Source organism: Dermacentor silvarum, chromosome 2 (genome assembly GCF_013339745.2).
Source record: "Dermacentor silvarum isolate Dsil-2018 chromosome 2, BIME_Dsil_1.4, whole genome shotgun sequence".
NCBI classification, from domain to species: Eukaryota; Metazoa; Arthropoda; class Arachnida; order Ixodida; family Ixodidae; genus Dermacentor; species Dermacentor silvarum.
This window is the reverse complement of record NC_051155.1, coordinates 189,606,520-189,630,303: the sequence shown is the minus strand read 5'-3', so window position 1 is coordinate 189,630,303 and position 23,784 is coordinate 189,606,520. Positions and strand designations below refer to the sequence as shown.

The following is a 23,784-nucleotide window of genomic DNA, read 5'->3' as shown; positions in this document are numbered from 1 at the left end:
CCCAAGAGTGCTCTATGACGCTGTATAAGTATTTGTATGACCACGTCGCATGCACCCGTCATTATACTTCGGTAATATATATATATATATATATATATATATATAATCTGTATATTTGTATTTTGTTTTGTTCTGTCTGTGTCCTCGTCATTTCTTCATTTCCCCTTTCCTCCATGTTTTCATTTCCTCTATTCCCTCCTCCTGAAAGAGTAGGCAGGCGTTGTGCCCCTCTCGGTGGCAGTTGTCAGCTTGCTCCCTCCCTATTTCCTTCGTGTCCTTGTGTTATATGTGTACAAACCAAATAATAATAATAATAATAATAATAATAATAATAATAATAATAATAATAGTAATAATAATAATAATCAATCAATCAATCATGTTTATTTAACGTGCCCAGGAACAACCCTAAGGTCTCAGTGCTGGCGCACGCATACATTATTATTATTATTATTATTATTTGATTTGTACACATATACACACAAGGACACAAATGGATTAAGGAGGGAGCAAGCAGACAACTGCCACCGAGAGGGGCACAACGCCTGCCTACTCCTATAGGAGGAGGGAATAGAGGAAATGAAAATATGAGAAAAGAAAAGAGGAAATAAAGAAATGACGGAGACACGGACAGAACAAATAAAAAAATAAAAACAAAACAAAATACAAATAATGTCTATAAACGGGAGGCCAAGTCAGTGTCCTTCAGAAACTTAGCAAGGCTCGATGGGCCTGGTCACGTCTTGCAGCGCTCCCCTTTGGAAAAAGGCAATCGTCAAGGGTCGCACATTGCAGCCCCATAAGTCTATACTCCTTAATTAGTAATGCGCGCTGCGCAACGAATGCGGGACACTCTAAAACTAGATGTTCAAGTGTCTCACAGGAGCCACAAAACGTACACGACGGGCTGTCCACACGTCCTTGTCGGTATAGGCGTTCGCGCACCAACACAGACCCAACCCTTAACTTGTATAACAGTGCTCTAGCACGACGGGGCAAGCCTCGACCACGAACGCGGGGAGGGAACGATCCGTCTGCAACACGCCGGTCTGGGTGCTGCTTTAGGAGGTGTCGGCGTATAAGGAGACGGGCGTTTTCAAACGTGCACGAAATGTCAGGGCAGTCACATTCATGGTGGGCACAGCTTGAAGCGTGGCGATCAGCCTCTTCATTTCCAGCGATGCCCACGTGCGAGGGTACCCACTGGACAATGAGGACGCATACATTACAAACCAAAAAAAAGACACTCAGGGAAAAATCATTAAAAAATAAATTAATAAAAATAAAAATTGTGAAAAGAAGAGAGTACGGACAACAAAGCGCAAAGTAAATACAAAAGAAAAAGGAGGAGAAGGGCACTTGAACAATACATGATATTATAATACAAGGCAAAGCTCGGAAAAGAACGTTGACAAGGAGTTATGAAAGATATCAAGTTCACGAAAGTAAGCGTTATAAAGAGTCTGTATTCTGTGGACAGTTGAGTGTTCGTGATGACAGGCAGGAACATGGAAAGGTCTATGTTCTCTGGTGATCTTGCGTGGGATGCGGAACATGACACAGCTGAGAAGTTCGGGACACGTGAGGTTACCGTGAAGGAGTTTAAAGAGAAACAGAAGGTCAGCGCGATTACGTCGGTCGCGAAGTGAAGGCAATGACAATCCAACAGTGCTAGTACAGGGTGCAATGTCCAGGTTTGCAAAGCGGTGATTATATATGCTTAGAAACTTTTTCTGGACACGATCTATAATGTCACTGTTGGATCTAGAAGAGCCATTCCAGACGACCGACGCATATTCGAGTTGAGGAAGACAGATGGTTGTGTATAATTTGCGGAACGGTGTAGGAGACGAATTCCCTCGATAGTCTGCATACAGAACCAAGAGAGCGCATACCCCGCATTGCAACACGTTTAGTGTGAGCTGAAAAGTGTGAGGTTGCATCAAAAAGTACACCAAGATCATTGATCTCGCAGACCTTACACAACGGCACAGAATCTATAGAATAGGAAAAAGAAATACTTGCTGTTTTACGTGTGAAAGTCATGACTTTGGTCTTAACAGCATTCAAGGTAAGGTTATTATCCTTGCACCATTTAGAAAAGGAAAACAGGTCAGACTGCAGGGCGCGACAGTCATCAACAGTGTGAATTTTCTTTAAAATCTTGATGTCATCGGCATATAGAAGGAAAGAAGAGTTCCGAATAACAGAAAGAACGTCATTAATAAAAATTAAAAAAGGAGTGGTCCTAATACTGACCCTTGAGGGACGCCGCTAGTTGCCAAGTAAGAAGGAGATGTTTGGCCATTGACGTTAATATAACACGATCTATCAAGAAGATAACTGCGCAAGAGATTCACAACTGACGAGTCAACATCAAGGTGCATAAGCTTGATCAGAAGCAGCGAGTGGCTGACTACATCAAAAGCCTTGCTGAGATCACAGTAAATGGTGTCAACTTGCCCCCTTTGAAGTACCGGCGTGGAGATCTGTGTCATGAAACTGTGTCATAATAATAATAATAATAATAATAATAATAATAATAATAATAATAATAATAATAATAATAATAATAATAATAATAAGGACAGCGCCGCCGCGTCTCGGCCGTCACGCTGGTCTGCAGCTTGTATCAGTGGGCAGGGCTTACGTTACAGTCTAGACATGTAGCATTTCGTGTCGGACGTTACAAGAGCGGCAGCTCGACCCTGTGTGCGGCAGTAATCGTGTTACCTGGGCACTGGACCGTGCGCGCGAGCGCTGGCGCGTGCAACATGCACGTGTTGTTTTCTTTCCTTAAATTAGAATTGTTACTGCGCGCAAGATCCGGCAGCTGCTTCTGCGGCCGGAAGTCGTATACGCTGCCGGTGGAACACTGGATATATGCAGGTGCTCGTTGCAGCTGCGAGCGTAGTTGCCTAAATTAACTGGTGCAGAACCGCAGTAAAATAACTATATACGACTGTGCAAGCCGCACACCTCGTGCACCTGCAAAAGCGCAGCCTATGCGACCGCCTTCCATGCGGCATCATTGAATTTCTGGTGGTGTTGTGATAATGATTACTTGCGTAGTACTTCGTTTGGCTCATTATATGCGTGCATCATGCTATACAGCTATACTACATGCATTGCTGAGCGTCTCGTATCGCGGACACTTTCACGTCATCTGCCCTGTCGAGACTTGTTGATGACATGTATACTCAGCGAGTGAATGATGGCTGTTGATTCATATTTGCTCATCTTCTCTATAGTTAGTTATTTTTGGCTGCTGTCTGTGCAGTATTTTGTTGGCACAAACCGACTCGATGAGCGCGCACCAGACACAATGCACTATACAATTTGACTTTGTCCCCGCGTACCGTGTCCTTTTGATTATTGGCATGACAACCACAATACATTCTCTTTGCATTCCGTTGTAATTCCGTTGCATATACCGTCGCACTGCACGCCCGTTAAAAACATCCGCCTCCCTCCCCCTCTCTCTGTTAAAGCTGCGGCAGCTGTTGTAATGGCTACCGGACTGCATTAGCGGTGTTGGCGCCGTGTTGTTCCAGGAAGTACGTGACGTCGATATCTAATTTGAGTGCAAGAATGCTATCTCATAGTTTCGATCTTCTAAATTATCAAAATCATTCTAACATGAATATACGCACGAGGATGGGATACCTTGTCAGTTCTTCGAATTGCCCGCTCGAAGTAACATTAAACGACAAAAAACGTACAGATATCTAGCCGGGCCACCTGATCCTTTCGTGCTGTGCTCTTTCTCTATTATTATTTTTTTTTCCTACAAAGGTTGGCGCTCACCTGTTTACGAGGCTCGCGACCTCCCTCCCTAGCGATCGAATTCCAACGTGAGCCGATCGGCTTCGTGAAAGCACGAGCTTGTGTATGTTTCTTTTTTATCCCCCCCCCCCCCCCCTATACCTCCTCCTCCCCCACGATTGTTCCGCTCCGTTGAAAGAGCGGAAGGGAGCTGCGGTGTGTGCGCGCCGCTGTGATCGGAGGCGTCGTTTTGTTGTCCAGCGGCCGGGTGAGTGGCCGCGGGAGACGGCGACCGGTCGCCCGCGTCCCCCCCCCCCCCCCCCCACCTCGTCTTCGTCGCCGTCCCAAACGACGACCAGTGACGACGACCGCCGCCGCTGCGGCCTCCGTGCTACGCTGCCCGCCCTGGGGGCACGCACGCACTCTCGCACGTCCGGCCTGGCGTCTTCTCCCTCTTGCTCTTGGCTGAGTTTCGCAGGAACAGCCTCTCTCTCTCTGCAGACGTCCTGGCCTTTTGTTTCCCTTTCGGACTTCCCGTACCGTGGCCGCGGGCGGTTCCTGGGAAGGGCATATATACCGGTTATCGTGGGCATCACACGGCATTGCATGTGCACTGCATGGTGCTTTCTGTAGTGCAGCAGGGTAGCTTATCTTCGGTCGTCCGCCTTGGTTTGCGGGATGCTTTCCGGTGGGTGAACAGAGACTCTCGGTACTGCTCCTAAAGGCTTCCGTTTTGAATAATTTCATAAATTTGAATGCTTTCATAGTATAACCAACCGTAACCACGGCTCCTGTATACTTCTCATTTCGGCAGCCTGCAAGGCAGGTTCTTGCGTTGACCTGACTACGAGTGACATCGATAGGGAACATGTGAGACCGGCATGCGATGGTAGCGATATATATTGTGCTCCGCATCTTTAAGCTGTAGTAGGTCAACTTCAGTACTCGAGGACAGGACGAATCAAGGTAGACAACTCAAATCCCGCCTTCAAGCGCTGTAGTCTTGTGATAACGAACCTACCAGCCTTACGGCCCACATGCAACAACACAAGCGTGTTTCATCGTTTGCGAGAATGTATTCACGCAAACGATATTCTCGCGAACCCTTTTGCCTCGAAGGCTTCTAAAATTGCACAGACAAGCAAACGCTCAGTGAGACTCTGGCACAGCACATGCAGTGCACCGCGCCGCGTGGTTATCTCAGGTTCGTGTCAGCTTTGAGCGTTAATTCACTCGAACCAAAGTGAACTTGCCCCTCCTCGGACCACGGCCGCCTCACCGGGTCTGCGTGGTTCCGCCACCCTCTCAAGCTTCCCGCTCCCTCTTGGTCTTCGTCGGCCGTGGATGAGCGAGAGAGATGCAAGGGGAATTACGCGCTCGGCTGATCTCGCGGCGCATCAGAGCCGAGCAGCTGCGGCGATTCCCGGCCGGCCGACCGAAGTGGCGCGGCCCCGTCTCACGGGCTTCCTTCGCCATGAGCGAGCCGGCGGGATTAGTTGACGCACGGCATTCTCTCGCGGGGTCGTCCCTCGCCACGGTGCGGCCTGTCCGGCCAGGCCGGCGCGCCCAGGGAGAGACCGTTGCTCGCCGTTGGGAAACCGGCAGCTCGGGACGTGCGCGTTTTTTGCGCATACACTCGCGAAGCCTGTCGCGGATGTGGACGGCATCGTTCGGCACCGCGTGCCCGCCTGCCTGCCTGCCCTGGCTGTCGGCTCGAATACCTCCGGCTCGAATTGCCTGCGTGGTCGGCCGTCGACTCGGCTGACGGAACTGCATCCGCGACGATGACCTCATCGATGGAGCTGTTGACCGACCGCTCTTAGGGAGTTTCCGAGAGCGGGACACCTGTCGAACGTGCGTTACAAGCGTCGGTATTGCGGATGTCGTCTAGTTTTCGGCGGCGAGCGACAGCAGGAACCAGCACCGTCGGCATGCAAATAACCGCGACGCTTTGATTCCGTTGCCTCCAAGCGCACTCGCTGCGGCGCGTGTGTGTGTGCGTGTGTGTAGAGTCTTACGGTTCCCCGCAGTTGCTTAGGCCGAGCGTGGTACTAAACGTGCGTGATTTCTTTTCGTGTTGGTGACCACTGCGAGTCTTTTGCACTCGCTCGACGGGAAACCATGTTCCGTACTTCCGGCGCAACGAATTGCGGATACCCTCCGGTTGCTTCCGTTTTCGTCCCTGTAAGTATAGTAGCAGATTCGTTTGGCACGTTTATATTTCGGTTTATTGATGTGTTCTTAATTGTACTTTAATTCGCGGTAACAACCGTCATCTGCTGACGCGGAACTGATGTAGTTAAAATGGTGGTTAACCGTTCTAGTGCTCCGGTATAGGCTGACAGCTGTGGTAAAATGCAGACAGGTCTTTCGATAATTGCGGGCAGCCTTACAGCCATGTGTGCAAGCTGTGAATAACGAGCAATATTACGGCATATACGAGCGAGTGGTATTGCGGAGCGCCGTCCTCAGTTTTTACCGTAAGGATGTGTTATCTTGTACTGGTTGACTGGCAATTTCTCTGAAAGAAGAGGTGAAAGAGCGAGGGGCCTGAAATTGGTTCGAGAGGAGCCAGGCACATATGTTCTAACTTCTGAGAGCCTGGGCACTCCACGTTTAAAAGCGATCTGGACGAATGTGTAGGCTAACATCGTAGTAAGCAAAAAGTATATTTCAAGGGAACTTTCACTCACTTCGTTATATCCATTATTTTGTTATACCCCGCTTCGTTATAACGAGGTTTGACTGTATATATCTATATATACCATCTTTCGTCAGCACACTTCCACTTTTCGCTGTTTGTTTTCTACGATGTTCACTTTCAGTACAGAAGGCCCTGGGTCAGCGCTGCAAAAGAACGTTCGCGCTGGATGCTGCGGCTGCCTCTTCGGGTTCCGAGCTTTACGGACGGGAATGATAGACTGTTACATAAGAGAGGAGCAAATAATCGCACATACATAGAGAAAGACAGACAGTGTCTGCGCCTCTGTGGCAATTTGCGCCTCTATTCTATATATGTTGCATCAACTAGCCCAACGAGAAATAGTGCTATGACAGACTGCGGTCTTAGCTGTGTGCGCGCCTTCTGTTCATTGAGCTTCTCTGTCGTGTTCTTTTCGCAAAATACCTATAACGACATGCCGCCGATGAAACAGGAGGGCTACGCGTTTAAAGTCGATCGTGCACTGCTGCATCTCCATGTTGCATTGAGCGCAACGTATGGTCCTGCCACGCGCTTCAATGTTGAGGAAGAGGCTCCTGGACAGCACGAAAAGAACGGGGTTTTCCCGGAACGACCGGCGGATAATGCGCGAGGAGGTGTCGCGCCATTCTGCTTGCGTTTCTGTGGCGCATGAAATGATGTACTCATAATATAGTGACACAAGCGCATTCCTGTTGATGACACTAAAAGACACGCTCAGGCGAAGTCCTTGCTGGCCCAGTTACCCCGCCTGTATAGCAACACCCCCGTATATGGGAGCCGTTGCACGCAGAGTGTCGAACCGAAATGTTTTTTTTTTTTTTTTCGTTCCGGTTCCCCGAAAACCGTTAAGTTCCAGTTGATCCGGAGCGAAAAAAAAATAATGGTTCAAACTGGTTCAAACCGGTATAATATTTGCATAACTGAAGAATAATTACAGGAAGACAGCAAAGATTTATTTTGTACAACAATTTGACGCTGCTGCTAAGCTGCACTGAAAGATTCCGCCTGTTTGTTCTTCCGGCCACACGTAGTCACAAAATAATTATGCAAATCTAACATCAATGCTAGAACCTATGTAAAGCGAAGCTTTAGTGAGATAGAGTAGAGAGAATATATTGAGGAAAAGCAGAGAGTCATCCAGCCTCAGTGGGAAAGGGAACATGAGAAAATTAGAGGACTGAGGATCAATGATGGGGGCAGGCAGTATACGATGCGATTATACTATACACCTTCGTCTTTGAAGGGCTCGTTCACAGCCTTGAGTTAACACAGCCTGTGTTAACTAAATATTCCAAGAGAGCCTTGATGGCTCGCTTCATTGATATGTCTGGTCAATGGCCCAGTAACACTATTTCACTGAACGGCCTGTTGTTAATTGGCGCTAACGAAAATATAAATGTCTACCGTTCACAGCCATGCTGGGAACAAGCAACAAGTACATGTGCTCCACTAGTCTCATGGTTTTTTGCACGCATCGCAGTCTGGCGCGTTGGTCCGTGCGTTGGGTTCATGCGATGTAAAAGTTGTCGCCTTAACACAACGCCTATAGTCTACCCCCTGACGCAATGCGTTGAAAACTTTTGGATGGATGAAAATCTCCGGAAAAGGTGGCCAACTTGAAAAGCGTTATTTTTTTTTTCCTTTCAATTTCTTTCCTGAATGAGAAAAGTCGCAGCGTTCCGGTTCATTTCCGGTGCGAGCAAAAATAACGTTTTTTTTTTTTTTTTCTCCAGCTTTTGGTTCAGTTCCGGTACGATAGCCTGACTCACGCGTAGCATACGTATAGATCCAACGCTTGAAGGCCGTGTCGCAGCCTCTGTGTACGAGTTCCACGAGGCGAGTCGCCGCTGATAGAGACACGCATTCTGACGAAGGCGCGCCCGAGTGCGTTCATTTGAGCGCCGATGACCTCGGTGCTGCATGCCGCTGTTGCACTCATGACCCCGGAGAAGAAAACGAGACACGCGGCGTTGCGTTCCGCCTGCGTGTCCCTGGCGAATTTTCTTTGTTAGCGAAGATCCAAGGCTTTATACGTTGGGCATGCACGGAAGACACGCGATATTCGTACGAATTTCTTTCTTTCTCTCTCTGTCCCTTAAAACGTTGTCCTTGTTCTTTCGGCGTATATATGGTGTGTGACGTAGGTCATAAGTTGCCAGTGGCGATGGAACCGTTCCAAGAACGCAAGAGCGATGAAAGTACGCTAATCCTAATTGGTTTGGCTGCCAACTTTCTGGTGTCTTTTCATATATTTGTGTTTAGGTTTTGTCGGGGTTTCGCATTGAGGGCCTCGTTGATTGAGTGACGGCGTCTACAACGTCTCAAGGCTGCGCCCGGCCCACGTTTGGTTAGCGTCTGGTGGTTGACAGCTGGTTAAGACCACCCGGGGATTTTTTAACCATGTGTACGTTGTTCAGCAAGTTAGGACAATCGGCTCTCCCGTCCCTAGCTCCTTCTCAGCTTCGTCCTCGTCTGTCTCACACTCCGCTTTACTAATTCTTTTAGCGCGCTCGGTTAGAGCTGCGATCATTTTATCTATCTATTTATTTTTGGTTGTTTTTGTTTGTTTCTCCGAATACCGGCTCCACTAGGGTGCTGCCAAGATTCGAACCCGCGACCTTATGCTCACTGCATGGTGAGCGGAACGGCGTATAGCCGCAGCTGATCCACGGTGGTTTGTGCGGCACTTGCGCCAGGTTTACCTGTGCCGGTCTTATTTCGAGGCAAAAAAGTCAACGAAATAACTGTTGGGAGGCTGTGAAAAAACATTAGCCTAACGGTGACGCGTATATAACGAACTATATAATATATATAGCACGTTGTTTTGCACGCAGCGCGTGCATTAATTTTCGCACGGCGCGTGCTGCTGCGCGCACCCGTGCATGGATGCGCGGTGATTCACCGCGCCAACCGGTGCCAGTTAAACACGCGCCATGGTTCGCGGCTGGATGTGGAAGTGGGCCCGCGATTCGCTCTGCTGCTTGGCGCCGGTGGTTGTCGCCGTAGCATCCGGCGGCTTTCCCGTGCGGCGCGCGCCAACCGCTGTACTATAGCAGAGGTAGAAACATGTCGCATAAGTATTGTTATTACACAAGCCAGTATGTGACTAATTACACGGCTCGGTGAATTGTGTCCGAGACAAAGCTCCAAGCGGCGTAATACCGAGATGGCTCGACGTCAACGTTTTCGCGTCCGCGCAGTAAACGGGGTCGTATTACGCGGGCGCCGTTTTATTCTTGGGGGCTCTGCTTGAGGCGAGAAATGCTCAGATTTTCTTGTGGATGATCATATTAAGGACAATCTCCTGGTTGCGCTCAGAAGTTGCCTGCGTATGGTGTAAAGATATATAGGCTCTTTTATCACGTTATCATTTCGATAAGCAGCGTACTTAATCTCTTGAAAAAAAAAGTTTTAGGACACTCAGCGCACGACCGCTGCTGTCCAAGAGCTGTGCACTCGGTCCTGTTGCTGAGAGTCGGCGTTATTTCTCTTTTACAGTGTACCAATCGAGCTGCGCGGAATGCATCACTAATCTCTGATGCGTCAGGGTATATACACGTTGGGAACAGTCGCACATGCAACCGTGGTGGAAGCAGTTTTTCGTATTAAAACCACGGTACAGTTATAACACGAAGTCCCTATAAGGGGGGGTCTTCGTGTTAGTTTTGACCACCTGGGATTAACGTGCACCCATGCAATGCACGGTACACGGACGTTTTTGCATTTCGCCCCCATCGAAATGCCGTCGCCGCGGCCGGGATTCCATCCTATGCCCTCGGGCTTCGCAGCTCAAGAAGTGTTCTCCTCTTCGCGGAAGCCATGATGTTTATGTTCGCTTTTGAACTTGGGATCCCGGGAGTAATTCAACAAACACCTATGCAGTGTGAGCGCTCTGCTGGATTTTGTACGGGTTCTGAAGAGCTAGTAGAGCTGCAGCCGTGCTTCAGCTTGCGTGTTGTGGTAAACTACTATACAAAGGACGCGCGCATGCAGCTATACTACCAAAAAAAAAAAAAAAAAAGAACGAAGTCGAACCATTATTTTTTTGCGTCGATCAAGATTACGTCGCAAAGTACGATCTGCGGAGCGCGGGCGAACGAAGTACGACGCCCGCTGTCGTGCAAGCGTTATCCCAAGTCATCTCGTCCGCGTACTCTAGTCGATTGCACATATACACTGCCAAAGCGCCTGCGAGGCACTCGATGCCCGGCGGCGCCGGAGGAACGTGGAGAAGTTTTCGAGCACGTACGCGTCTAATGAGCGCCGGCTCGGCATTCCTCGCGCGGAAGGAAGTGGCGCCTCGAGGCGTTTCTGATTCTTCTTGATGGCGCGCGTTCATCCCGCATGCATGCGCGCGAGGCAATTGAGCGGCAGCAGCACGCATGAAGCTTGCTTCCGCGCCGCGATTAGCGCCGTCCATTTTCTTTCTTTATTTTCATTTTGCGTCTTTTGTTTCGCACATTTCTCAGCCGTCCTTCTTGCTCTTGTTCGTTTCAGCTAGTGTCTCTCCTCTCCACGCGGCATTTTTATATATATATATATAATTCCTAAGCACGCGGCATGCAATACGAAGTTACGCGCGTTCCTCGCCTGCGAGCGTTCACCTTTTCCTCGCGGTCCTTGGGGTAACGATTCCTGCAATGCTTGCGTGTATACGTGCGTGCGAACCACTCCGAGGATGCATCCATGAGCCGCCTATCCGTATCCGTTCTTCGCTTCTGCCGGCAGCAGACGCTGTCCGGCCTCTTTCTTTACTGCCGCGCGTAATTGTTGCGTGGGTGATGCGGCGTTTAGTAGCACCACGCGCCGACTGCGTGCATGTAGCAACCTCTCATTGTATACACGGGGGTGCGGCGGCCTCCCCGTGTGCTTCGAAACACCGTTGCGATAGGATCATCCGGCACACTCTAACCGACGGCCGTCTTGTATAGCGAGCCCGCACCGTGGTTGAGTCGGCTGTGCTTCGACGTGTGTATACCGCTGCGTGGTGGTGGGAGGCGCCTCGAGTTGCATCGAGTTGCCTGTGCTATATAGCTATATAGCGCCTGCATGCAGCGACCGTGTAGTGGCGGCGTTTTGGTAGAGGTCGGCAGCTGTGTGCATGTGCAGCTATGTGTTGCTCGTTTTGTTACGCGTGCACTGCATGCTTGTGTGTACTGCGTGGGAACTTCGGCTGAAGCAGCCGCGTCTGTGGAACTGGAGAACCATCGGACAGCGTATTCGCATTCCTGAAGTCGCAGCAGCGAATGCGTCGTAGCATACCCAGTCGAGAGAAACAATTGGATACGCGTGTGCCGGCGTACACGACAGCGAGCTGCATGGCATTCCTGACGTTTCTAAAGTGCTACTTTCTCTCTCTCTCTCTACCGAACACAACGTGCCCTCTTGCAACATGTACCCCTGTACATGTCCTGTTGTTACATATGCGGCCCATGATCCTCTGCTAAGGGCATATAGTTACGTCCGGATGATCCTTTTCGAAATGGATTTCGATGTGCGTGTCTTCTTTTTATTGCGAGCTGTGTTTCACTTTGTCTTTTTCGCTGAGATATACATATTTATTTGGTGCGACGGACATACATATAGTCAACAGGCTCAAACTGTCCTGCAGAGCTCCCGTATACTTTCTTGTTCGCGTACTATCCACCCTGCATGGGAAGCTTCGTGAACATTGAAGGGAAAACGAGCAGCCACTATGAAACGGCTGGTTTGCAATGTGTATTTTGTCCACAGCTAGCTTAAACGACCGGCAATCATGTACCAGTCACTTTAATAGAAATTATAGTGCAGAGAAACGACAATAACTGCTTTCTATTTTTGTTCAAGAAAATGCCCCTCAGGGCATGCCCCCTGCGCGCATGCCTATGAGCTGCACTAATAAACTACCCGAACCTTATTGCCCTCGCCGCGTTCACAACAGAGGCATTCACGCGTGATCTCAACGCAGGTTGCGCTATAGTACGTACATGTACGTCCACAAAGCAATGAATTGCGGTACTTTGCTGCCTACGGGCCGATAGAACCACTGGCGGAGCTATCGACTCGGACAGAGCGACGACCCAGCTTTCACCCTGCCTTGAAATGCCGTCAAACTGCCAACGCAGCAACGGCGCATTCAAACACCATTCTCCGCGGATACAGCCTCTCAGACCTTGCAATGGTCACAGATTGGATTACAGCCTCGCAGCCCTCTGACACTCGCTGGCGAACACAGGTCCCCGAAACTATTTCTAGTCACTTAAAAGTAAGCGCTACAGAAGTAACGGGGAGGGGGGGGGGGGGGGGGGTTAGTCGTCGTTTGCAGTTGGCGTCTATCTTGAATAGACGTAGCTACTACGGAGCCCGTTTGTTGCGTGGCGTCCTTAACGCGCTCTGAAAGAGACTTGCATGCCAAGGCGCCCGAGACCAAGAGAGAGAGAGGCCTTGTCAGAGAAGGTCATACTGCGCGGGATGCACGCGTGCATACGACGACCGCATTTTTTTACTTTATTTCCAGTCTCTTCTTCCATTCGCGAGCCGGTCTCACACAATAGGCTGAGGGCACAGCGGAAACGAGACGAGAGCCCAGCAACAGAGACGGCGAGCTCGGCGGTCGTCTGCATGGCTGCAGTCATCCGCATACACCGACGTCGATCGGGCACGACCATCAAATGACGATAGCAAAAATAGCAAATGCTCTCTCTCGCATTGCCGTTGTCCGTGCCGCCTTATACGCACGTGAAACGACGCCTGATGCCACGTCTGTAGTGAACTAGAATGCTAGTTCTAATTCTAGTTCTATATAGCCACGTCGGACACGTCGCGATGACGCGGTTGCTGTCAAAGCGAGGTCTTCCGAGTTCGCGTCGGCGCATGTGCGTGCCGTACGCAGGAAGGAGATAATGTCAGTCTGTACCGTGGTCTGTACTAAAGCCCCTTGATGTTAGTCTGTACGTCTCACTACCGCCATCTTTTATCTCGAACAACTGCGCGCGTACTTTCGCTGTATTCCATCCGGTTCCATTCCTTGTCTGGCTCGTCTTTTTCTTCTCGTCGGACAGCGGGATGGTCTTATGTTCGGTTCGTGCCCACAAGGAGTAATTGCTGCTTCGTCCCTCCTCACTTCTGCACCGATGCGAGGGTTGCGCATGGGTCCGCCGTACGTGCTGCGCTGCGAACACACCGCAGCGAGCCGGCTTTTGTGATCGCCGCGGTCGTTATCCGTCACGTTTGATGCCGGTATGCGGAGCCCATTGTCTGGCGGTGGTGTGATCGGGTCGTAATGAAAGGTGACTCGGGCGATGATCCATCGAAAGTGCACGACTTGCCCCGCTGTGTAGACGGCGGAGACGGTGGCTGCTTTTACTGCGTAGCTCTCCTTCTGTTTTCTTTATGTAGCGCTGTATGCTCTGCATTTCCCACGAGTTCTTTCTTTGCATTTCGACAAACCTATGATAAACTCCTGCCGCGCGGAGTGTACATACCATAAGTTGAGGTGCCGAAGGGGAAAATCACAGCGCAATCGTGTTTCTCCTGAAATCATACCAGTTTGTCAAACTTTCAGGATATATATATATATATATATATATATATATGTCCTGAAGTTTGACAAACTGGTATGATTCGCAAGAAATGTATATATATATATATATATATATATACATTTCTTGCGAATTCATAGCTTTCTTTGGATCTTTCGCCCATATTTGTGGTATTTGCACCGCAGATACAAAGGCGCCAATGCACAGGGCGCGGGCTCTTGGCGTTCATAGCCGAACTACAGTGCCTAGAATGTACTTAAGTATTTTCTAGGCACTGTAGCCGAACTACCACGGTCGCTAGATCAGAACGTGCGTGTTCATCGAGCGGCCGTGGAATCACTAAAGAGTACCGACACTGCATTTTCGATTGTTCTTTTCTTTTTTGCATTAAATGAACAGCCTAGACCTCTAAACCCTAGGGAAACTAGTGACAGACCTCAGAGCGTCACAAATAATTTAATAGCTTTTCTGCGGCTAGTGTCAAAATGTCGCAATGTCCTGTTATCACGTGACGATCACGTACTGTTTCATGACGTCACAAGACAGTAGAAAGGAAACCGAAACTGGCTTTAGAAAAGCTATTATATTAAATTATTTAGGGCGATGTGAGGCTTGACAGTACTATAGTACACTGTAACAGTACATTTGTATGGGGCTGACTGTATGTTCCTGACCTTAATTTTTTTTAATAAATAAAAAAAGAAAGGCTCGAACCACACATGTTCTGATTAAAAACGAACGCTACCTAACACTGCTACAAATATTGGCCGTCAAGGGCATCATCGTCAATGGTTTATGCACAATTTTTCATCGTTTTCTCCCTCTCTTCTGCCAACAGGGTTTTTCTTTTTATATTTTAAATCAAAATACTGCCACTGACAAACTCAGCTTGCTCGGATTTCGAATCGCCATCATGACCAGCGCAGGTGCGGCGGGCACTTTTGAAAGTCTCCGCCTTCGACTGCGCTGCCCGCCACCACGTGCTCCACCTGTGCTCCTCATAATCAGGCCCAAAGTTTTGGTCGTTTCACTCGGCGTACCCCTTGGCAACGTGCAATTTACGTTCGCGCGTATAGTGTAATCATTATTTACTGTGCGATACAATCGTGCACGCTCGGCATGGTGCTTCCAAGCAGCGGCGCAGTGGCTACGGGACGATGGCCTGTGAGTAGCAGCGATAGCAGCAGATCGACGAACGAACCTGTGGCGTTTGGCTAGAAGAGGCAAATGGTCTCTTCGGGTTTGCCGCTAAAGAGAAAAGAAAGAGCCGCCTGGAATCAGCCGTGGCGCGCAGCAACCGTGACCGTCGGCGCAGCCTCGTTTTGTCTGCGCGGCGATGGTGGCCGTCGTTTGAAGCAGCGACGCGTGCATGCATGCTTATTGGACCGTGTGCTGGATTTGCCGGCCAAGGCACCGCCGTAGGTCGCATCTCTTTGTCGTCTTTCGCGCTTGAGGAGTAGAAGTTCCCACGTTAGTCGTGGTCCTCGTCCACCAAGCCGAAATAGGCACGTTGCTGTCTGGTCTATTTTCGCACTCTTAGCCGGCGCAGATTCGAGCCTGGCGTGCATTTGTCACGTAAACCGTTTACAGTTTGCGCTGAACTTGCTGCATGTGGCTGCAGGCCTACGGTGTCTGCCGTCAGGGAAAACCTGTGCAGAAAAAAAAAAAAAAAAAAAAGTTACGCTAGTTGCTGTGAATCAAAGAAATTGGCATCTGCAGTGGTTATAGAAAAGCGAGCTGTATACGAGAAATAAACCAAATTTTAAACTGAACTTACGTAATCCTCAAATAATGATGTATTTTAATGGTTTTGTGATTGTGAACCTGGCCACGTGGTTGCAATACTAGTTGAATCTGATTGTGCATGCCACCTCTAATTTACTAGGTTACTGGTTGTTCAAAATTATGAGTTGGCCCAGTTGCTTGACAAGTTATAAATCACCTTTTTTTTTTTTTTTTTCTTGCGCCTGAACCTCCAATGTGATATACCACCAGGGGACTTTTATAAAAAGTCAGGGAAAACCTGTAAAAATTACGGAACTTTATAATGCCAGTGTAATAATGGAAACCCTAAAACAGTAATCCTGGTACTCATATCTAGTTCACCATACTATATGCTCGGTGGTTCTGATACTAACTGGTGATTTTGTTGGACTGTTACGTAACCTGCGCATATGACGTGTGTAACATATGTTTTTGTCAGTTATAGGGGAGTATCTGAGTACACTTCTTAGTCCAGATTACTTCTAACTTTTGGCGTTAACTATTTTAGCGAGTGTTTTCATAGCACAAAAGCATGAAGTAGCATACGCTAATTCCTCAGTTACCCAAGGTACATTCATTTAGGAATGTCTTTTCCCACAAATTTCAGCCTTAAAAAATTTTGTTTTGTGCTTCGTTCATTGAGCTTGTTTTTTACACTAAACTAGTTAGCTTTCCATAATGCATCTGTTACTTTAATGTATTAGATGTTATTAATATTATTATATAATGTTATTTAATATATCACTAAGCCTTCCTTGATGTGCCTGTTAGCTTTCCGTGAAATGTGCATGCATCACCAGTGCTGCAAAAAAACTAGTGGACAGCTGATATTAATTTTTATTGTTTCGATTTCTTTGCATCTTCTTTCATTTGTTTTTGTGCACATCCACCAATCATGGTAATAGTCATAGTCGTAGCAGGCATATCGAGTTTTCTTCACCTGCTGTCACATTATTCATTGCATTGGAGGGGCTGTCAATGGTACAGCAACCTTAGAAAGGGTTTCTGCATTTGAAGAGCTCAGTGACTTGACACCTCAGCCCCTCCACTACCTGTCATTGAGTTACAATGGGCAGCCAGCTGTCTTTTGTGGGGTCCTCCTAGCTTCCTGTACATTGTCTCTTTCTTTGTTGTGGCCATAGCTCCAGGAGCTGCTGCCGTTCTATAAATAGTGTCCGAGTGAAATAACTGGGCCGTCAAGACACTAGGGAAGGCTTTGTTTACCTCTATTCCCCAGGCAGCTGTCTTGACACCTGTCTATTGTGAAAGATTTTGGACGGGGATGCATATCTTCAATTGTATTCTGAGCTTTCTCACAATTAATGTCAATGCCTACAGTGTAATTCGTCTTAATAGTATACTTTAATCTTTTAATTTTCCTGTCCACTTGTGGACTAGACTTCAAATGGTGAGCCAGAGCACAATGATGAACATTTATACTTTAGGGCTCCTGTCTTCACTGATAGTAATCATTAATATGGTTTTTAGTGGTGTAGAACTATTTATGGCTATAAATAACAAGAATTATAGTTGACACAGTTCGGAAATAGCGTAGCATTGCAAACATTTCTGACTCTGAATAACTGTACACACTTGTTTAAATAGGTTATTTTGCAGTTATTACAGAACTTTTGCTGCATAACACTGCAAAAGCTTTGCAATATTACATGGGTAACAGAGTTTTATCGCTGGTTCATTTCTTATTCGCGTGAGTGTTCGCATTATTTAATTGACTGTTGTCAAGTTGTTGAAATGTAGTTCTGAGACCCAGTGCCATCACACATTTTGCATCTGCTTCAGTGGTAATAACGGATCCTCGACAGTTTAGATAAATTAACATGCAGATTGACAGATACAGCTACCATATGAATGGGATTGGTGAGCACTGGTTTATTTTAACATACGTGGATGAAACATAGATGTTTTACATACATGAAACGACATTCGATCTGCTTTTGTGCACTGTTGAAAGAGATGGAGCATATTAAAGTTCTGAATGTCTGGATGGTATTTTATTTCATTGCAGCCTCAAGACACCTGGGTTACTGTACATAATGTTAAAAGCTGTAATGATGGGGGCATCCTGGACCTTGACGACCACCTCAATGATGTTGTCGACGACAGAGAACAAGTGAGTGGTGTTCATTTTTGTCCACTGCTGATGCACTAGACTCTTTTTCGTTTTATCTCTTTGGACATTTTTGTTTTACGATGTTCATGAGTCTTGGGCATAAATTTAGCTTTTTTTCATGCTTTCTTGCTGTTTGTACCACTTCAGCACAAGTTAGGCACTGTTTGTGCTGATTTTTCTTTTGTTAAGTTAGGTGCTTATTATCCTTGAATGTTTGCTTGCTCATATAGTTGTGAACATGAAATACTTTTATCACAAGTTATGAGAAAACGTTATAATCATATTGTTATCTTCCAGCATTGGCCACACAGCATCATCACAAGGAATGGTGAAATTGACCATTGTTGTCTGGCTAGGTCTACACAGAGGCTTTGTCAGTTGCTTCTAAATATCCTAGAAATGTATTATTTACTCACATAAACCTAAATTGAGCTAGTGACTCATTTGCAATTATACAAAGAGAGCTGTGTGCCTTTCATTAACTCTGCTTAATTGACTGCTGTTTGTTCTTCAGTAGTAAGGAAGAATGTCAACATCCTGTTGTGCAGATCATAGCCGTGTTTGAGGAGCAGTCATCTCCTTGCCCAACCCACAATGCTGGAGATGGGACCAGCGCTAGTTCTGTGGGCACTGAGAGCCCCGACATCTTCCACTGCAATGAGCTGAACCACAATGGAGGCGTCAAAGGGGGTTCCAGTTATGTGGATGTGGAGGAAATTACTGCTGACAAGCTTCCAGTGGGTGAGTTGAGAGTTGACCAATGTCATGCTGCTTTTGCACAGAACATTTCACTATTCCAGCCATAGTTGATAGCAGCAATATGAAGCGTCACTAAAGCAAGATAGCAGCATTGGCATGCAGATAACGGAGCTCTGAACTGATATGTGAGCTGCACGCATGTACATTTGCATTCAGCATGAGTTGCTGCACTGTGTCCGGGGTCTAAAGGGCTCTAAGACTGCACGGTAGTGCCCACATACGAAAAATAGGAAGAGCTAAACACCATTCTTATTGTTGGTGTTTATTAAACCAATTTTTGATATGTCGACGCTGCCGTGCAGTCTTGGAGCCCCTTTGACCAAGGTCACCGTGTTGCAGCTCATGTTGAGCATGAGTTTACGTGCACGTACACGTGCACTCCTCTGCATAGAACCTGAAAAGTTTCTCTGCAGGATCCTACAGCGCATAATCTTTTTCTCATGTTCACAAGAGCATGACCCTCAATCTGTTGCAATCCTAGCTGCATCTTGATTGCACTGATGAGATAAAAAGAAATGTTATGTATGCTCTTTCTTGATGACTGTCCGGGACCACAGGCGAAGTCAGAATATGGCATTGACCAGGAATGCTGGTTTATTATTCAGTACAATCATCAGTTTGTACACAGCAAGCAGATTTTATTATAACAAAATGCAGCGACGTATAAGTGTACTGTATTGTGTACGCAGTAGCCGTTCACACGTGCCACAAGGAGTGCCAATTTTGTTTGTTGGCCTCATGATGAGCAGTGGCTATTACTACAAACAGCAACGCACTATTATTGCTATAAATAATGGCGATATTGGGGTGAACTGTCTTTCTTTTTGTGCCAGGTAGCGAGAAAGCTTGAATCCCAGCTTCAGCTACGGTACATTCAGAAATTGATTACTGAGTGTATTAGTTGTAGTTTGTGTTAGACAGATGTTGTCTTGCCAGAGATTAGCAACATTTGCTTTGCCTTAGATGCAGTAGACATGGGCATTCTAGGGGCATAGGTATGTACACTTCTTGCTGCACTTGGTTCTGGCTTTGTGCACAAAAAGAGGACAGAAATTTTCGTGCCATTCTTCTTGGGATTGTGTAAAATAAGGACATTTTATTTATTTTAGAAGTTGATGCTTACCATTAGCTTCAAACTTCTGCTTGCTATTGGCGACTCTCATAGATAATTAAAAATTATTTAGTGGGTTTTAATTATTTAGGTTATAAGGAGTCCCTAAAGTATTTTTGTCTGTCATTCCTGTGAATATTTGCCAGGAAAAATTTTTTTGTGTTACGAAGCAGTCATCATTGATAATTGGAGACAGTCGTCAATGAAACACACAGCATAATAATGGAGACTATACAAAGCCCTGTTTGTGTGCAAGAAACTTGAACTTTGCACCCTTTCTGTTATCCTTTCAGGCGTCGCTCCCCTTCAGGTCCGAAGGGGTAGTGAGCCGACGCTAAATCGTCTTTCACCAGTTTCATGTGAACCTGACCCCAGCAAGAGGTGGTCAGCTGCCGTTGTTGTGGATGACCTCTCACTTACCCATGGAGTAAAGGAGGTAAGGGTTTTCTTTTGTTTTGTTTTCCATGTGTGTGTGGGGAAAGGGGTATATTAAAACTCACAATCACGTTATAAATCTGACATTTTGGCAAAAACAGAAGAAAAAAAACTGGGGAGTGGACACTGGTAATGTCTCAGTGATGGACAGTAAGAATGTCATTGCAGGTTTTAAACAAAATTTTTTCATGCGCACTTTGTTACCGTGAACTTTAATCCCTGTTCTCCAGTGGGTCAGGCACCGTCATATAGCACACCCTTGTGCTGCGTACATACTGCATTGACATTACATGCGTCCCTTGTTTTGCTCTGCAACCCCATAGAATGGCAGCCTGTCAGACAATGAGCAGCAGCCTCCTCCCCCACCTGGTGAGAGGGGTGAGGGAAGTGGCGGTGAAGAAAAGTCTACTGCGGGGACGCTGTCGCGCATTTCGCGGGGCTCTGGACGACTATCCATGCTGGGCAATAACCCCCACATGCTTCGGTGGGCAGAGGCAGCTGACCGGCAGCTCTACAAGGTATGTCGTGGAATGCACAGTGTAAGCTCAACAGCATAGGCCTCGTACAAAGGTGTATCTTACACGAGTGCATCTCGTAAATGGCTAGTGCATGGCTACTGCATTGTCATTGCTACTGCAGTGGTGTCACAACCTTTCTGGTTCATTCATTTATTACATCAGTTCATTTTCTGACATGTCTAGGGGCTCATACTACTATGGAACAGAGGTTGATGCTTTTTAAAACCTAATTATCAGATAAACAATTATGCTTGCTGTTTACAAGTCTTGCATGTTTGCATTAACAGTTTCAAGACAGCAGGAAAGAACCGCTGGGCAGTGCTGGCTCTTCCCCTGACAGGGACAGTGCTGCTTCATCAGGGAGCAGCCATGAGGAAAGGTGAGGCAAACACACTTTTAAGGGCCTATTTTCATTGCAGTAGTGTCTGTACCTAGCCTTTTGACCTAGCTGCGAGGAACTTTCACATTAAAGGAAGTGTTCGATACCAATCAAGGGATGTCCTTACATGTATAACTGTCATTTTTTTTTTTTTTTGTCACAGGCAAATTAGAGCTTGTATAACGTCGTAATAAAACTATTAATGAATACAAAATAATTCACGCACACACACACTTCCTCCAGAGTCGAAGTTTATGATTGCTCAATAAAAATTGAGGTGCATCTATACCTCTGGGATAACAGTGATGTGAACCTCAATTACACCTGCTTGTCTGCATGAACTAGCCATTTGACTTCAGCTGATGCCTGCTGCTACATCTGTAATGGCACATTCATTACATGAGATCACTGAAATGGTTATGCTGGCTTTGACTCGAGGTAACATGGTATACAAAGACATTTGGGACATCCAGTTAAGTAAAAGATGCTGAATGAAAATTTATTCTTTGTGCCATCGATTCTCCTGCATATTGGACATCCTAACCAGTGCTTCTCAGCCACCGTGCAGCTGATCAAATGCATTAAATTCCTCATTGCAATCACCAACCTCCCTGGTTTTTCGCAATTCTGTGAGAGAGAACGCGGCTTTTCTACAACTCCATGCTCCAAAAATTTTGCATTGCAGATCGATGCACTGCACTCAAGTGGCCGCTGGCACGCTAATGCAAAGCCAATAAATGCTATTAGGCAATGCATGCAGAGTGAAATGAACATGGCAATAGAGGCACTGCGCCAATGAATGCAGGCAGAGCCTTGTTCACATGTGCGCCAATGTGTCCTGGCAGTAGTGTTACTTGACATTGCAAGATGTGTGAACTAAGGAGGGCAAACTGTTGTGCTAGTTGGTTTTGCATAACTGCTGATACGAATTAGTTTCCCCCCCTTTCTATGTGTGCATCTTTTCCAGCACTGATTATCATCAGCAGTTAAATAGATTAGCTCGGCATCCTGGTTCTCCTGCCAAGTCGTACCAATGTTTTTGTGTGATCAGTGCATTACATACCCTAGCCATGGTCCAATTAATTACGCTGGCCACAGCACAAGTTTTACCGTGGTGGCTGCAATGACAGTGCACTTCTCCGGACTATCTTATTTTTGCCAAGCTTTTTCTCTAAAGTTACAGCATTAACTTTAGTGTCCCCAAGCTACCTTGCTTGGTATGCTTCATCCCCACCGTGAATGACAATAAGTTCGATAGCTGCTATCTGAGGCATACTGTTGGTCGCACAATAAACACATGGATGAGAAGGGAAGGCATGGACAACACAAATGCAAACTCTCAAGTGGTGCTTTTATTGAAGGCATGGCGACTTATACAAAAGACATCTCTTACAGATGTCACCTGGTAGTGAAACAACGCAAAACAAAGAATTATCGAAACCATGCGAACACACAGCGGCTGACCTTTCCTATTGGTCAATCCTGTAACACGTGCTACACCAGGTACACATATTATTTTTCTGTCAACAAAATAAGTAACCAACTGACAAATGCATCTCCCATCTTTTTAATGTCTTCCTTCACATCCGTGTGTTTATTGGCCAACTCACAGTGTAAGTACCAGCTCACCCAACGTGTAGTTAATCTACTTCAGGCAGTAGCCAAAGTGTCTGCTCAGTTGTTTTTTTTCCGTGCTTGCACGTGCTATCTGCTCTGAGTGAACTGGCACAGCTCCTGGCACGCGCATCTAATTCAGTCTAACCGGTTGAATAGTAGTTATTTTTTGATGCATTGTGCTACAGCCAAGTCTATTCGAACTGTGCCACACTGCTCACATCTTACACGTTGCTGTTAGTATTAAAATGAACTGTTACTAAGCAGCAAGGTGAGTTAGAGCAAGCATAATTATGCAGAAATTTCTAATTGGTGTTATTTGCTTTTTCATCCAGGGACTCCATAGTTGTACTCAAGAATGAGGCCGGCCCATTGGGCATCCATGTTGTTCCAGAACAAGGCAGTGGGGGAAGGTGAGGAAACCTTTTTTTTTCTTCCTGAGGCATGCCACTCTTTCTTTCAAATATATATGCCTGCTCAGCATAGCATGAAAATCATTTAGCCCAGTGAAAGGTAGTGTGACTATATTAAATAACCTCGTGAAATCTTTTTCGGCAATTGTAGAATTTCAGGAAAGCAAAGATAGTTATTGTCTCTCTTTGTTTTCATGAATTTTTATGAGGTGTCCTTGCACAGATACATAACAGTCATCTCTTCTCATTCTTTGCCTTGTTCTACTTTGTATTTTGTGCCCAAGCTGTTGTTCATGTTATGACCCTGATGCTATGTTTTCATGACTGATGAACATAACATGAAAACACAGGGAGATGAGGGGGCTTTGATCTACACATAGCATTGGCTGCACTGGTGTCGAACAACATTTATGTGGAAAAAATCATAATATAAGCAAATGCTATAACAGTGAATAGGCCCTTCATGTTTCACCCCTTTCAAGCAAGGGTGTATGAATAGCGACATTTTCTAATTGAATACTGGATATTTTCTCATTTCTAAGCAAGGGGTGGGGGGTGAAATGTAAAGTTTGTGTGGAGTCCACTTGTTAAAAAAAATTATTCACATTATAGGGTACATACTTGTAATATGCTGTTCATAACTGTATGTGCAATTCATTGAGGAGCTTGTA

At 46.6% G+C, this 23,784-nt stretch overlaps 1 protein-coding gene across 10 annotated transcripts in view; it reads left to right on the top strand.

Annotated features, from left to right (window-relative positions):
* Positions 1-23,784, top strand: part of LOC119442320 (partitioning defective 3 homolog) — a 214,448-nt gene that overhangs the window by 149,125 nt on the left and 41,539 nt on the right. For all 10 annotated transcript variants that reach the window (XM_049662045.1, XM_049662046.1, XM_049662051.1 and 7 more), the window contains exons 2-7: positions 17,780-17,884; positions 18,433-18,625; positions 20,048-20,190; positions 20,513-20,707; positions 20,995-21,086; positions 23,036-23,113. In XM_049662045.1, the coding sequence (XP_049518002.1) occupies positions 17,780-17,884; positions 18,433-18,625; positions 20,048-20,190; positions 20,513-20,707; positions 20,995-21,086; positions 23,036-23,113 (806 nt within the window). The remainder of the gene's footprint in view (positions 1-17,779; positions 17,885-18,432; positions 18,626-20,047; positions 20,191-20,512; positions 20,708-20,994; positions 21,087-23,035; positions 23,114-23,784) is intronic.